This window comes from Narcine bancroftii, chromosome 10, assembly GCF_036971445.1.
Source record: "Narcine bancroftii isolate sNarBan1 chromosome 10, sNarBan1.hap1, whole genome shotgun sequence".
Lineage (NCBI taxonomy): Eukaryota > Metazoa > Chordata > Chondrichthyes > Torpediniformes > Narcinidae > Narcine > Narcine bancroftii.
In genome coordinates this window covers 42,466,409-42,483,408 of record NC_091478.1, presented here as the reverse complement: position 1 = coordinate 42,483,408, position 17,000 = coordinate 42,466,409, and the positions used below count along the sequence as shown (strand labels likewise).

At 40.9% G+C, this 17,000-nt stretch overlaps 1 protein-coding gene across 9 annotated transcripts in view; it reads left to right on the top strand.

Annotated features, from left to right (window-relative positions):
- The window catches only part of jmjd1cb (jumonji domain containing 1Cb), a 251,954-nt gene that overhangs the window by 179,960 nt on the left and 54,994 nt on the right, over positions 1–17,000 (top strand). For all 9 annotated transcript variants that reach the window (XM_069900764.1, XM_069900771.1, XM_069900765.1 and 6 more), the window contains 5 exons: positions 4,377–4,578; positions 6,474–6,688; positions 7,162–7,314; positions 11,960–12,052; positions 12,418–12,542. In XM_069900764.1, the coding sequence (XP_069756865.1) occupies positions 4,377–4,578; positions 6,474–6,688; positions 7,162–7,314; positions 11,960–12,052; positions 12,418–12,542 (788 nt within the window). The remainder of the gene's footprint in view (positions 1–4,376; positions 4,579–6,473; positions 6,689–7,161; positions 7,315–11,959; positions 12,053–12,417; positions 12,543–17,000) is intronic.

Here is a 17,000-nt window from a genome sequence, read left to right as displayed (position 1 = left end):
TTTTCTTAATATATGCCAAGACTCACTTACGCTTGATCGGACTGTTTAAACCTCGAACATTAAAAGTAGCAAACCTCAACTTTGACATATCTACTATTATTACTAAATACCAATAATGTCTTTATATGAAAACTCAAATCAACATATATAGGCCCTCCAGTAGGAGAAAAAAAAATCACAAATTAAAAGCTAACTAAAATGAAAACAAAATCCCCCCCAAAAAAAACTAAACAAGAATTGGGTGTGGGTCACCCACCAGTGGCTGATGACTAGTAAAGAACTTAGAGCAAATCTCTCCCCCCCCAACCAAACAATGAATAACATCAAAATATCATAATAACAAAAAAAAGTAGAATAAGAAAATTCTTCTATTCATCCAAGAGATTCCAATCTGAGAGATCCCATTTCAGAAGAAGTTGGACTCTTTCCATTCCTGTTTTTCCCATTTCTGGCATTTCTTCCGTTTCCAGAACCAGATTTTTCTTTAGGAGACAATGGTGGACTACGTCTTTGTCCTCTTATATCTGGCAATGAATCAGCAAAAAACATTACTTCACGATCATTGTCAAAAAACCGAAATTGATCGTCTCCATAAAACACCTTCAACACTGCCGGGTAGCGAAAAGTAGACTTATAATCTTTACGCCACAAAACTTCTTGAACTGGATTAAATCGACGTCGACGTTAAATGACCTCTTGACTCAAGTCAGGACAAAAAAAAACTCTGCTATTCTGAATCAATAACAGAGCTTGTCGTCTCGCATTTTGCACTGCCAGTCGAAGTATTGCTTCTCTGTCCAAATAATTCAAACATCGAATTATTACCGGAAGAGTTGGGACATCATGTTACGGTTGTACAAAATGTTGGTTAGACCATACTTGGAGGATTGGGTATAGTTCTGGTCGCCATACCACATGATTGAGAGAGGGTCCAGAAAGGATTCGCAGGATGTTGCCAGGACTAGAATGCTTGAGGTATCAGGGGAGACTGAATAAGCTAGAGTGGTTCCCTGGAGCAAAATAAGTGAAGGAGTGACTTTATAGCTTTACAAGATTATTAGGGCACAGAAAACTAGAGGGAAAAGGCTTAAGTTGAGAGGAAAGGGATTTAGAGGGGCAAGTATTTTTGTACAGAGGGTTCATGGAACAGAGTTGCCAGAGGAGGTACTATAACAATGTTTAAAATGCAGCTGCCTGGATAGCAAAAGTTTGTAGGGATATGGGCTAAATGCAGGTAAATGGGATTATATTAAATATGCATCTATGTCAACACGAAGGAATTGGACTGAAGGTATTTTCATGCTGAATCTCTGAAGTTTCCAGTGAATTTTAGGATTAATGGGAGATTGGAAAGCAGGAAACTGGTGTGTTTAAGGAGAATGTGGGAAGCGACCGTACACGTTTCAAAGGAGTGCGAGAACAGGGAGCGCCATTACTTCCATAATATTTTGGTTCTTCGGACTGTGGTATCGTCAAAGCAGTGAGTTAGATGCTGAACTGTTTGAATTTCTGAACAACGAGATACTCATAACCAAACATAAATAGAGTAAACATTTGCTAATGTGCAATGCATGCAGTCATGCTATTTTATTGCATTATGTCACATAATCTGTCAACCATTGTTATCCATAAGGATGCAATTAAACTTGAAATTACAGATATGCGCCGCTTAACATCCATTAGGGCAATGTCTGATCGCATGTACATCTGTCCGTGATCCCATAAGGTTATAATAGTTCAGAAATCCCGATCGGAGAACAGGATATAGCAGACATAACTGGATGCAACACGTGTATCTCATGTCTTTTGTATACAAAGGCTGATCTATGTAAATACTATAGTTTCTGTTTATCATGGCTCCCGACTACAGCAAAACCAGAGCTAGTAATAGCAGCAGCAAGAGGCAAAGGAGAAGTATCGATTTGGAAGTGAAACAAAAGGTTATTAAATAACACGAAGATGGAAAAACAGTCAACGTTTTTGCTCGTGATTTAGGCATGTTGCACTCGACAGTCCTCAAAAAAAATTCCTTAAAAAAATTCTTCAAGCTGTTAAAGGATTGGCTCCGCTGAAAGCTGTAAGGTTAACGAAAATGTGAGAGGGACCTATATCAGAGATGGAGAATTGCTAATGACGTGGATTGAGGACCAGACACAAAAGTGAGTCCCTCTCAACACGTTGACGCTCACTGTTAAAGTACAAAGCTTGTTCCGGATCCTTAAAGAAAAGCAGGACCAGACTACAATATCAAGTTTAGTGCTAGCTCTGGGTATTTGAGGCACTTCAAAAGACTTCTTTGCTGCATAATGTGAAAGCGAATGGTGAGTCTGTGAGGGCTGATGCAAAGGCAGCAGAAGAATTTGTTGAAACCTTAGAAAAACTAATTGTAGAGGGAAGTTATTTGCCCCAGCAAATTTTTAATATGGACAAAACCTCTTGGAAGCGAATGCCTGAAAGGATCGTCATCTATAAGGAGGCCAAGTCAATGCCAGACCTTAAGACTTTTAAAGACAGTGACAGTATTGTTAGGAGGCAATGTTGCTGGCTACAAGTTAAAGCCGTTTCTTATTTGGCATAGTGAAAACACCCACCGTTTTCAAGAACATTAACAAATACACTTCACTGGATTATTACAGGAGCAATAAAAAGTCCTGGATGACACACTTGCTGTTTCAGGATGCTCTTCTCAATTGCTATGCCAGTGAAATGGAGAAGTGCTGCTTGGAAGAAGGCATACCTTTCAAGATTTTACTAATTGTAGACAATGCTCCAGGACATCCCCCTTCCATTGGTGACCTCCACTCTAACATGAAAGTGGTGTTCCTCCCACCAAATACCACCTCTTTAATCCAGCTAATGAACCAAGGGTTATTGCAGCATTCAAGGCCTACTACCTGAGGAAGACCATTGCTCAGGCTGTGGCTGCAATTGATGACACTGGCAAGACACTAATGCAGTTCTGGAAGGAGTACAACATTTTCCACTGCTTGCTTGGGCCTGGGATGATATGACCAAAGAGTGTATGAATGGCTTATGGGGGAAAAAAAAATACTGAAGCGGTATGCCTCTGACTTTAAGGGATTTGAAAAAAATGATGAGATTGCAAGGATTAATAGAGCTGTTGTTGACATGGTAAACAGCAACCTGAACCTAATCATAGATGATAAGGACATTGAAGAACTCCTAGAGGTGGTTTCTGAGGAACTAACAAATGAAGAGTTGCTGGAGCTAGAGCAACAGCGAATAGCTGAAGAAGAAGCAAGGGAAAAAGAATCTGCAGAAAAAGAAGAACAAGTGAAGATGAGATTCACTGTTAAGGGGTTAGCCAACTTCTTTGTAGACCTTAACAGCTTGCTGAAGAGATGGAGCCAAATGCTGAACACTTTTCACTGATAGAGAGGAATATTCACACAGTGCTTACTGCATATAAAGAAATTTAGGAAGAAAAGAAAAAGCAAACTACTCTCGACATATTCCTGAAGATTGAAGATTGAGGGGGGACTTGATAGAGGTGTTTAAGATTTTAAAAGGGACAGACAGAGTAAATGTGGATAGGCTTTTTCAATTAAGAATGGGGGAGATTCAAACTAGAGGACATGGTTTAAGATTGAAGGGGGAAAATTATAAGGGGAACATGAGGGGAAATTTCTTTACACAGAGGGTGGTAGGGATGTGGAATGAGCTTCCGGCAGATGTGGTCGAGGCGGGATCATTGGTTACATTTAAGGAAAGACTGGATAGTTACATGGAGAGGAGCGGACTAGAGGAGTATGGACCGGGTGCTGGTCAGTGGGACTAGGAGGGTGGGGATTTGTTACGGCATGGACTAGTCGGGCCGAACTGGCCTGTTCTGTGCTGTAAGTGGTTATATGGTTATATGAAGAAGCCAACACCTCCCCAAGAAGCCAGATCCTTCAGGGATTACAGAGTGACAGTTCATCAGTGGAGGTTATTGGACCTGAAACTCTTCCAGTGGAGCACTATGAGGAAATTGAGAACAGTGATGTGGATGATCTGATCCTCTTTGTTAAATTGTGTGTGATATTTAGGCTAAGAAAGTGTTTACATAAAAGTTTAAAAAGTGAAAAAAATAATTAAACAGTTTAATTTAGCATAAATTTGGTATATTGCTAAGTATATACAGTGATATGGTGTTTGCACGACATTCACATCGCATAATGGCCAATTTCACAGAACGTATCATGGACGCTAAGCAGTGCACATCTGTATTAAATCAGAGTGCGAACTATGTTCAGGAATAAATAGTTATTGGGGCTGGATCCTCTAAGGAGCGATGAGCCACCCAACCTAGCGATTGCCTGTTCTTGGAATAACTAAACAGTTAATTGCCTAAGTGCCTCTTTCTACTTTTGCAGATGGTTTGCCACGCTCTGTCTTGAAGGACTGGCGGAAAGTTAAAAAACTCAAGCAGACTGGAGAACCTTTCCTGCAAGATGGCTCATGCTCTGAGATAACCCCAAATCTTCAGAAGTGTAGGGAATGTCGTATGATTCGTTATCGAAAAAATGAAGAGTTCAATCATTCAGCTGTATTCTGCAGATTCTACTATTTCCGCCGGTATGTAAATATGAGATTTGAGTTCTAGATATTGAGCAACTATCATAATGTAACAAAATTTAAAACTTTTTTTTGCTTATTAGGTGTAGTCTAAAAATTTAAGAATTTTAATTTAGAGATGCAGCATTGTAACATGCCACAAACCTGTTGCACCCAAATGTGCCTAATTAACCTACTAACCCCATACATCTTTGGAACATGGGGGGAAAACCAGAGCACCCAAATAAAATGCATGCAGTCACAGGAAGAATGTACAAGCTCCTTCCGGACAGCAGCCGATTCAAACCCAGCTCACTGTAAAATCTCTAATCTAGGGGAGATAAATAAGCATCTTAGTTTATATCCAAAAATACCTTTTTTTTTGTAATTTAGAGATGTTCTGGACCTGCAAAACTTAAGAGGACAAGAGATGCAATGTATCAGAAGGTTGTTTTCAAAAGATAATGCCAAGTTCAACATCAATTTCCTCAACAGTGAGGATAAATTTTTGGAACTTATCTTCTAAGAATCTCATTAACAGATGAATGAAGCTTCTCACCTTATCACTTCTCTGCATTTTTTAGTCTTCTTCCCTTCCGTCCATATCCACTTATGACCTTATCTGTTAGTCTGTACTCCTCCCCTGCCCCTTCCTCTCCTCTCCTTCCCCCACCTTTTTATTCAGGTGCCTGCCTGCTTTTTTATTCATACCCTGATGAAGTACTCAATCCTAAAACATTGGTTACCTTGAATTCCAAAAGATGCTGCGTGATCTGCTCTTTTTCTCCAGCACTTGTGTGCATTGCACTACAATCACAGCATCTGAAAACTTGCCTGGTTAGCTTATGACCAATTAAATTGTTAACCAAAACACTTCGAAAGACATTTTGATTTGCTTACCTTAACTAATATAAATGGATGATAAAAAAAGATATTAAAGTTTGAAGCAATTTGTTAATAAAGTAGAAGGATTAGAAACATTCTAACAGATTTTGGTTATTTTCCTTCAAACTGTTCTAGATAATGGAGAAGGCAACTCATCAAAACACCATGAAAGATTACCGTAAATATTCGTGTATAATACAAAAACAATTTCCCCCCTTTTTCCCCTCAAAAATAGGGGGGGGGGTCGCAATATACACGAGTAAAATTTAAAAAAAAATTTCTGCAGGCTGGCAGGCAAGCAGAAGTCAGTAATGTGACTCGGGCAGGCAGGCGGGCGAGCGGTAGTCAGCAGCGTGACTCGGGCGGCTGGGCGGGTGAGTGGTAGTCGGCAGTGCAACTCGGGCGAGTGGGCAAGCGGTAGTCGGCAGCGTGAATCGGTTGGCCGGCCGGGCGAGCGGAGAGATGGCAGCACGACTCAGGCAGCCGGGCAGGCTAGCGAGCGGAGAGACACCAGTGCGGCTCAGGTGGGTGGGTCATATTATACACGGGGGTAAAATTTTCCTCCTTTATTCCCCTCAAAAATGGGAGGGGGGGTCGCATTATACACGTATCGCATTATACACAAATATTTACGGTATATGTACAAAACATGGTCAAAGTTGGATTTTTTTTAATGGGCTAGAATGCTTAACATTATGAAAAGCTTTAACAGGTTATCCCATTTTATTTCCATGGATTATTCAATGGTAATTAAGCAACATGGACTGAGAAATAGCACCACCAGGGTATGATGATGAAGGCATGGCAGTTGTCCCTTTACAAACTTATTTAAATTATAAAATCTTTTAAATATAATTGGATTGATATTTAATGGTGGATGTACAAAATAATAGAGAAAGGAAATGGAGTTAAATAGCTTAAATTGAAAAAATAGTAATATGCTGAGAATCCACCTTCAATTTCTAAGAAATAATTTGTTGAAAGCAATAAACTGCAACTTGTTTGGTTATACTTTTTCCTTTCTGTCTCAGACTAGTATTCAGTAAGAATGCTGTACTAAGAACAGATGGGTTTTCAACTCCAGACCAGTATGATGATGAAGCAATAAACTTGTGGTTACCCAGATATTCCAAAGATCTGAATTTGGACACAGAATCTTCTAAATACATATTGAAAAATGTTGGAGATAAATTTTGTCAAATAGAGACGTCTGAGAAGACTGCTATGACATGGCTTAAACCAGATGGTAATAGTTAATCTATAATAGCCATAACTTCTTGCTAATCTGTTTCAAAAATGTAATTTCTGTTTGTGATTTATATTGTTGTTAGTTGTGTAGTGCTGAAGTTTCCATTTGGATAGCTTTACATGAAGAATTTTTATCAAATTATAACAATGTCAATAATAAATTATAAATGTGTTGACAAAGGTGTTTGGTTCAAGAATTGTGGATCTTTGTATTGAAAAAAAATGTTGAAATAAATCATGAATAGATTGTGTTGGTAAATGTTTGAAATGTATATTTTTCTATTTTCATGTTTTCTGTTAGGAGTCTCTGTAATTTTATATTGTGCTATACATGACATTGCAGGGACTTCTATGATTCATGGAATATTTAGTACTTCATTATTACTTTGTAGTCTAAACAAAATGCACTCTAAACTGGTGAAAACTTTCTTCTATTAAGTGCATGGTATCACTATTTCTTTTGTATTTCAGCCAAACTAGCCTGGAAGAGAGCAGTAAAAGGAGTTCAAGAACTGTGTGATGCATGTGAAGCCACATTGTTTAACATCCATTGGGTTTGCCAGAAATGTGGATTTGTGGTCTGTTTGGACTGTTATGAAGCGAAGGAAAGAAGGGATTCCAAAGGTCAGTTTATGAATTGATCTGATCCATAAATAAAACAATATGCAAGTAATATTCATTCAGTGATTTGGTCATTTTGATGCTAGGATTACCATGCTTTATATGGATTGAAATGAAAATATTTGGCAATTTTCAAATTTACAATAATGCAACTGTGATCTCTAAGTAATCATTAATACTTGAAATTATACTGTCATTAATTAATCAGTCCACAGGATCTCCCAAAATTTGCAATGAAGTTAAGGAACCCTTCAAGATTTTATCAATGGGTATATTGTTCAGTACCTCCACACCACATTATTAATTAAGAATTTGTCATTCAGTAGTAATGAAAAAATACTTTTTCAGAAAGCAGAATGCTACTCATGCTTTATTTTTCTCTCTCCAAGAGTTTGTCAATCATCTACGATTCAGTTTCCTTTCAATTTTTTAAAATTGTAAATAGAAGTTTAAATTTAAATGTAGACATACAGCACAGTAACAGGCCACTTCAGCCCATGCTAACTTTTTTTTGAAGGGTTTAGCGGGCCAGGTCAACCCTGCACTTGATGAGCCAAATTGCGATCAGCCAGCGTGGCAGGGCACAGGGGCTTTCGCCCCCATCGCGCAGAAGTTCCAGGCTGCAGGAGCCCATTGCCGGGGAACAGCCAGGCTTCACAGAGGCATTATGACCACTCCAGTGAGCCTGTCACCTCCCCTAAAAAGCAACGCACATGGTTTGAATGAACGGCAGTTTCTGGTTTACTTGCTTGGCGTGAACAGCATTTATTCCAGCAGCTCTGCCTTTAGCAGTGCTACAGTGGTGACCCCGAACAGGTTCTAACGTCTCTAGAACCCACAACATGCAGTAAAATGAATCCTGCCGACTCATCCGTAGCCCAAGTGGTTGCCACCAACGGATCTCCCGCGGCAGTTTACGCCGTAAGCATCCACTTTCCACCATTCTGGGCAAACAAGCCGCACAGTGTTGATCGCCTCAAGAAAACCCATTCGGACTATTCAGAGCCTTTCTCTGTTCCCACGCTGCAGCGCCGGGGGCACCCACCCAAAGACAATCTCCAAAACCTCACCCAAAGAGACACAATGGGCCAAATCACCATAGTGAACAGCCAGTGTGGCAGAGCACAGAAACCCTCCCCCTGCGCAGAAGTTCCAGGCTTCAGGAGTGCATTGCCAGGGGAGTGGCCAGGCCTAAGCAGCATTATGACATCACTCCCATGAGCCTGTCACCTCACCTAAAAAGGAACGCACGTGGTTTGAATAAACGGCATTTACTGGTTTACTTGCTTGGTGGGGGACAGCATTTATTCCAGCAGCTCTGCCTTTAGCAGTGCTACAGGGTCTCACTAGTAATTAAAATAATGCACATTTTCTTGCCATTATTCTTTCAAAAAATGTCAAAAAGTTGTTGATGCATATTGTTTTAAGACCTTGTCATCTGAATACTTTCTTGAAACAAGAAAGTCTGCAGAAGCTGTGATTGTAGTTAATACACCAAAATGCCAGAAAAACTCAGTAGGTTCCACAGTGTCCATTCTTTTCTTTGGCTTGGCTTCGCGGACGAAGATTTATGGAGGGGGTAAAAGTCCACGTCTGCTGCAGGCTCGTTGGTGACTGACAAGTCCGATGTGGGACAGGCAGGCATGGTTGCAACGGTTGCAAGGGAAAATTGGTGGGTTGGGGTTGGGTGTTGGGTTTTTCCTCCTTTGTCTTTTGTCAGTGAGGTGGGCTCTGCGGTCTTCTTCAAAGGAGGTTGCTGCCCGCCAAACTGTGAGGCGCCAAGATGCACGGTTTGAGGCAATATCAGCCCACTGGCGGTGGTCAATGTGCCAGGCACCAAGAGATTTCTTTAAGTAGTCCTTGTACCTCTTCTTTGGTGCACCTCTGTCTCAGTGGCCAGTGGAGTGCTCGCCATATAACATGATCTTGGGAAGGCGATGGTCTTCCATTCTGGAGACGTGACCCACCCAGCGCAGTTGGGTCTTCAGCAGCATGGATTCGATGCTTGTGGACTCTGCCAGCTCGAGTACTTCGATGTTGGTGATGAAGTCATTCCAATGAATGTTGAGGATGGAGTGGAGACAGCGCTGATGGAAGCATTCTAGGAGCCATAGGTGATGCCGGTAGAGGACCCAAGATTCAGAGCCAAACAGGAGCGTGGATATGACAACGGCTCTATACACACTGATCTTTGTGTGTTTTTTCAGTTGGTTGTTTTTCCAGAATCTTTTGTGTAGTCTTCCAAAGGCGCTATTTGCCTTGGCGAGTCTGTTGTCTATCTCATTGTCGATTCTTGCATCCGATGAAATGGTGCAGCCGAGGTAGGTAAACTGGTTGACCATTTTGAGTTCAGTGTGCCCGATGGAGATGTAGGGGGGCTGGCTGATGGAGGACCTCAGTTTTCTTCAGGCTGACTTCCAGGCCAAACATTTTGGCAGTTTCCGCAAAACAGGACGTCATGCGCTGGAGAGCTGGCTCTGGATGGGCAACTAAAGCGGCATCGTCTGCAAAGAGTAGTTCACGGACAAGTTTCTCTTGTGTCTTGGTGTGAGCTTGCAGGCGCCTCAGATTGAAGAGACTGCCATCCGTGCGGTACCGGATGTAAACAGCGTTTTCATTGTTGAGGTCTTTCATGGCTTGTTTCAGCATCATGCTGAAGAAGATAGTAAAGGGGGTTGGTGCGAGGACGCAGCCTTGCTTCACGCCGTTGTCAATGAAGAAGGGTTCAGAGAGCTCATTGCTGTATCTGACCAGACCTTGTTGGTTTTCGTGCAGTTGGATAACCATGTTGAGGAACTTGGGGGGGGGCATCCGAGGCGCTCTAGTATTTGCCAAAGCCCATTCCTGCTCACGGTGTCAAAGGCTCTGGTGAGGTCAACAAAGGTGATGTAGAGTCCTTTGTTTTGTTCTCTGCACTTTTCTTGGAGCTGTCTGAGGGCAAAGACCATGTCAGCAGTGTCCATAAGAGACAAAGATATGATCAAAACAAGACAGGTGTCTGAATTTTAAAAAAAAATGGGAGGAGGTGGAAAGCAAGGGATGAGCACAGGCCAATCGCCAAGAGCAGGAGAGAAAAGCTGAGAAGAGCTGGAAGAAAGGAGATGGAGGGATAGAGAAAAGGGGAGATGGGGGTGGGGGGCTACTGGAAACTGGAGGTCGACGTTAATGCCATCTGGTTGAAGGATGCCAAGGTGCTTAACATAGCAATCTCCCAGTCTGCGTCCAGTATCTCCAATGTAGAGGAGGCCACAACTGGAGTGCCAAGTGCAGTAGATGACCCCTGAAGATTGGGAAATTAATTGCTGCAGAAAACAATGAATGGGAGTTCTCTATCTTAAACACCTTTGCTCTGTCTGCTGCAATAGCTGGGATCTCCCAGTGGCAAACCATTTTAATTTCTCCGCCCCATTCCCATGCTGACATGTCTGTGCATGGTCTCATGCACTGCCAAACTGAGAGCACCTGTGAATTGGAGGAACAACACCTTGTATTCCATCTGGCAGCTTCTAACCAGTTGACATTAACATTGACCTCCAGTTTCCATTAGACTTTACCCCACCTCTGTTTTTCCCACCCTTCCCTATCCCAATGTCTCATTTTCTCCAGCTCTGCCCCCATCCTTTTGTCTCCTTTCATCCAGTTCTGCTTTTAGAGTTACCTCCCTGTACCCATCAATTCTTAGTTTTTCTCCCCTGCCATCTTATCCATGTCCACAGTGAATGTACTTTCACTATAGATTGTGTGAAGCATTTGCAATATGTAAAAGCAATGAAAAGATATATTAATATAAGCCTGTTCGCTTGTTCTTAAACATTAATAAAGTTCATGTTAAAAGGACATTGCTATCTTTTGTACTGAACATGATTTTATTGAACATTTTGTTTTCCTTTTAACACTTAAAATTATAGTTTATACAGTTGATTGGAAAAAGAAGTTCACTTTGAGATTTGAACTGGTTCTGAAATAAAACAGTTTGATATTCCTTGGCAGATTTGTCTTGTTTCTCTTTAGGTGTAAATTCCGGTATGGTGTTAAATCTGGTTTACGAGGTGCTCTGGAGATCAATTGGTAAATGGATGCACAAGGTTTCAGTAATTTTGATTCTCCCATTCACACTTTAACCATATACATTTTCCAGCCATTGTTAAAGAGCTCCATGTATGTAGTTTCTGGAAAAGATTCAAGCAATGTACACATGATTCTGCTAGTTTATCTATGTACAGCAGTTATTGAGTTCATTGAACAGACAGCTTCAGACTTCGAGATTTCTCTGCCACGATGTACCAGTTGCTAGGCTGGTAAGGTTTGCCTTGTGCTATTTTTCGTTATAAAGGAGGAATTCCCTCCTAACTTCACTCCCATCCTCTCACAGCTATGTGAAGCACATCTGAATTACAGAACATCAGATGGGTATTGCTCAAAAGTAATTAATTCACTTGTGGAAATAAAAGAAAGAGAATTCCTTGAGCTACAACATTTGGAATATTGGGGGGATTCTTGATATTATTCATTTTTGGTTTAAGAAATAAACGTTCCTATTTGTCAAGATAATGGAACCTGCATGATTGTCACATTAGATTTTTCTCTTCAATCAAAGATCGTTTTAACAGAACTAAATGTGTATATTTTTCTTTTTCTATGTTTGTAGCTGTTAAAGACATTTATGTTTGGCTGAAGTGTGTCAAAGGTCAAGTTCATGATCCAAAGAGCCTGATGCCAACACAGATTATCCCTGGCTCTGGTAAGGTTCCACAATTGCAGTTAGACTGTGAATCTGTTTTACTAATCTTTTGGTTAAAAACAAATTTTCAAGAAGCACTTGCTTTATTAAGTATTTAAGGTGTCCTCTTAACATTATTATTGCAACCAAGTAAAGACCATATATTTATCATAGAATGCAAGTGCAATTTGTTCAATATTATCTAGAAATGTCATACTTCATGAAAATGATCATTATTTGGGGACAGAAACAATGCCAAATGATATTTGAGACATAATGGTATTCCGTTTTATTAAAATGGTAAATGTTAACACTAATCATCATAATTTTTGTATTTTGTATGCATTTAAGCTTGGCTTTTAAATATCATAGTTTTTGTTTTAAAGTCTTGGCAGATGTTGGCGAGGTGGTGCATTCCATCAGCGACAGTTGGAAAAGTGCTGCACGTAATCCTTGCGGGGAACAAAATGTACCACCTTCCAAAATCTCAACCACTAATGGAGTTTTGCAGGTATCGTATAAATGTGGCTGAATACAGCTTCATTGTAATTTTATGTACTAATTATTTGAATTGGCTAAACCTCAGCAAGTTTTATATTTTCCTTGAGGACAAGGAAATGCTTATACTGGAATCTGAATTTTTAAAAAAAAGACAAGTTTCTCGAGGAACTCAATGGGTCAGGCAGCATCTGTGAAGGCAAAATGATAATCACTGTTTTGGATCAAGACCCTGCATTAGGACAGAAACAAATCAGAGAAAGCGAGATATGGCAGAAAAAGTTGACCAGGCATGATAACTGAATTTGCAAAGCAGGCTCCAGTGGCTTATATACTGTTATCCTATAGTGTTATCTCGTAGTGTTAACTCGTAGTGTTAACTCGTAGTGTTAACTCGTAGTGTTAACTCGTGGTGTTAACTCGTAGTGTTATCTCGTGGTGTTAACTCGTGGTGTTAACTCGTGGTGTTAACTCGTAGTGTTAACTCGTAGTGTTAACTCGTAGTGTTAACTCGTAGTGCCACCCACTTTCACCGCGATTTTTTGTCGCTCGCATCACCGTGCATTTTTGGACTACCTGAACTGTTTCTACCGAGCGATTGAATACGCAGTGATGCAGGGCGATGCGAGGTGATGCAGGGCGATGCGAGGTGACCAGGAAGTCCGATGAGCAATTGAAAACCGCGGGTGAAAAATCGCGACTTCCGGTGAGTCACCCGCGGTGTTTACACTGCGAGGTCGTCCCTCGCATCACCCCGCATTGACCACCTCAAAAGTAGGACGCCGGAGCACCTCGAATCGCCGCACATCGACCACAACCGGATGTGTTTACAGAGTGGCCAGATTCAAGGTGTCACCGTGCTTCACCTCGCATCACCGCGCTTTTCCCGGCTCAGTAGAAACACCCCCATTGTATGTTGAATGTTCTATTAATGTTCTATATCAGATTCCAGATTTATTGTCAGAGTACATGCATGATATCACATACAACCCCGAGATTCCTTTTTCCTCTGGACGCGGCAGAATTACCACTAATTGCTGGTGCAAAAAATAAACTGTACACATCATAAACATATAAACACAGAACTGTAAACAGATAACGAATGTAAACAAACTGACAGTGCAATACAGAGAGAACAAAAAGAAAATCCAATCAAATGCATAAGAAGGAGTCCTTAAATGAGTCTCTGATTTATCGTTGAGGTGTCTGATAGTGGAGGGGTAGCAGCTGTTCCTGAACCTAATGGTGTGAGTCTTGTGACACCTATACCTCCTTCCTGATGGCAGCAGTGAGAACAGAGCAGGTGCTGAATGTTGAGGGTCTTTGATATTGCTGCTGCTCTCCGACGGCAGTATTCCCTGTAGACGTACTCAATACTGGGGAGGGTTTTGCCTGTGATGTCCTAGGCTGTGCCCATTACCTCTGGAACACTTTACGCTCAGGGATATTGGTGTTTCCATATCAGACCATGATGCACCACACCTATAAATTTGTCAGGGTTTCTGATGTCATACCAAACCTTCACAAATTCCTGAGGAAGTAGAGGCGCTGACATGCTTTCTTCACAATGCCATTAGTGTGTTGGGTCCAGGAAAGATCCTCCAAGATTGTGACTCCCAAGAACTTAAATTTGCTCACCCTCTCTACCTCTAATCCCCCAATGATTGCATACCTCTGGCTTTCCTTTCCTGAAGTCAGTAATTAGCTCCTTAGTTTTGGTGTCATTAAGTGCAAGGTTGTTGTTGGTGCATCATTCAGCCAAGTTTTCAATCTCCATCCTGTATGCTGACTTTATACAACTCACTTCAGTGGTATCATCGGCAAATTTTTAGATGGTGTTATTGTACTGAGCCACACATTTGTAGGTGTAAAATGAGTAGAGCAGGGGGCTAAGAACATGGTCCTGTGGTGCTCCGGTACTGATGGAGATTGTGGAGGAGAAGTTCTTACCAATCTTCACTGATTCTGGTCTGGAGGTGAGGAAATCCATGATTCAATTACACAGTGGGGTGTTAACTCCCAGGTCTTGGAATTTGCTGATCAAATTTGAGGTGTTAAATGCCGAACTGCAGTCAATAGATAGCATCTTTGTATGCATGACGAGGTGTTCCAGGACTTTGCGGAGAGCCAGTGAGATGGCATCCACGGTAGACCTATTACTATGATAGGTGAACTGGAATGTATCCATGTCACTGCTCAGACAGTAGCTGATCTGCTTCATCACCAGCCTTTCAAAATACTTAATCAGTGCAATAGTCATTAAGGCAGGTTACTACTCTCTTCTTGGGTACCCACCGGTATGATTGACACCTGTTTGAAACAGGTGGGTACCACGCCCTGCTGAAGACATTAGTAAGTTGATCAGCACAGCTTTTTTAATACTCGGCCAAGTACTCCATCCGGGCCAGATGCTTTCCTCTGATTCACTCTCTTTTAAAAATAATTTAATTGAGTTTAACATATAAATCCTACATACAAAGTCTTCTAATAAAACAAATAATAGATCATATATACATATCACAAATTAATATAAAGGTAAATTTAAAACCTATTCTTATTTGTTTATTTAACAATTTTTCTAAAAGATAATTCTGGATAGAAAATAAGTAAACTACATTGGGCAATCCATGATCTAAACAAAGGATATATTCTGGCTAAATTAATGATACGATCTGTGACAAGCCATATTTAAACCCATATTTAACAACTTAACCTAAAAAAAAATTGAATAAAAAGACCACCTAATCTATCCCATCCCTCTAATCCAGGTTACCTCTTCAAAAAGGATGTAAAGATATGGATCAAATAGTGACCTTCAAAAACTAAACAGAGAATCACTGGAGCATCCAAATTTTTAAAATCTTCCAGTCATGATAGAATTCTAAGAAAGGGCCTAGCATCTTTTCAAATTGAAACTTTCTCTCTATAATGTTGTATTTCATTTTCTTCAAGGTTAAATAGGACTTTACATCATGTAACCACCGTGTATGAGTAGGTGAAAAGTCATCTTTCCCTTTCATTAAAATTGCTTGTATGGCTATCAACATGATAAAACCTAAAACTTTCTCCTAGGATTCTGACAGAGAAAAACCAAACAAGGCATTTAAAGGGTATGGTTCTATTTAGATCTTAAAAATCGTTGATAAAGTTTGGAAAATGTTTTCCCAAAATCTTCCTAAATTGGGGCACTCCCAAAACATATGATTTAATGAAGCTTCAAAAAGTTTACACTTCTTACATAATGGATCAGCAAATGCTTAAAAATGAGATAATTTGAGCTTGAACATATGTATTTTATGTACCACGTTAAATTGTAATACATTTACAGTAGACAAAGTTAAAGATTTTCATGTATACTACATTCTAAATGTAGTAGTATGTGACAATAATGGAGTCTTTATCTTTTACCTTCAAATGTTATATTGAAATCACATTCCAAATAGTTCTTAATCTTAACCATCGAGGCTGCTCTTTAAATCTAATCAGTCATTATAAATACATGGCGTTAATTTACTGTGAACAAACTAAGTTAAAAAAAAATAATCAAGAATATTTGAACTTGAAATTTGAAGAAAATCAGAAAGTTTGGACTCAGACAGTTATAAGTAACCTTGCTAAACCTACTTTTCTTTGGCTTGGCTTCGCGGACGAAGATTTATGGAGGGGGTAAAAAGTCCACGTCAGCTGCAGGCTCGTTTGTGGCTGACAAGTCCGATGCGGGACAGGCAGACACGATTGCAGCGGTTGCAGGGGAAAATTGGTTGGTTGGGGATGGGTGTTGGGTTTTTCCTCCTTTGCCTTTTGTCAGTGAGGTAGGCTCTGCGGTCTTCTTCAAAGGAGGTTGCTGCCCGCCAAACTGTGAGGCGCCAAGATGCACGGTTTGAGGCGAGATCAGCCCACTGGCGGTGGTCAATGTGGCAGGCACCAAGAGATTTCTTTAGGCAGTCCTTGTACCTTTTCTTTGGTGCACCTCTGTCACGGTGGCCAGTGGAGAGCTCGCCATATAACACGATCTTGGGAAGGCGATGGTCCTCCATTCTGGAGACGTGACCCATCCAGCGCAGCTGGATCTTCAGCAGCGTGGACTCGATGCTGTCGACCTCTGCCATCTCGAGTACTTCGACGTTAGGGATGTAAGCGCTCCAATGGATGTTGAGGATGGAGCGGAGACAACGCTGGTGGAAGCGTTCTAGGAGCCGTAGGTGGTGCCGGTAGAGGACCCATGATTCGGAGCCGAACAGGAGTGTGGGTATGACAACGGCTCTGTATACGCTTATCTTTGTGAGGTTTTTCAGTTGGTTGTTTTTCCAGACTCTTTTGTGTAGTCTTCCAAAGGCGCTATTTGCCTTGGCGAGTCTGTTGTCTATCTCATTGTCGATCCTTGCATCTGATGAAATGGTGCAGCCGAGATAGGTAAACTGGTTGACCGTTTTGAGTATTGTGTGCCCGATGGAGATGTGGGGGGGCTGGT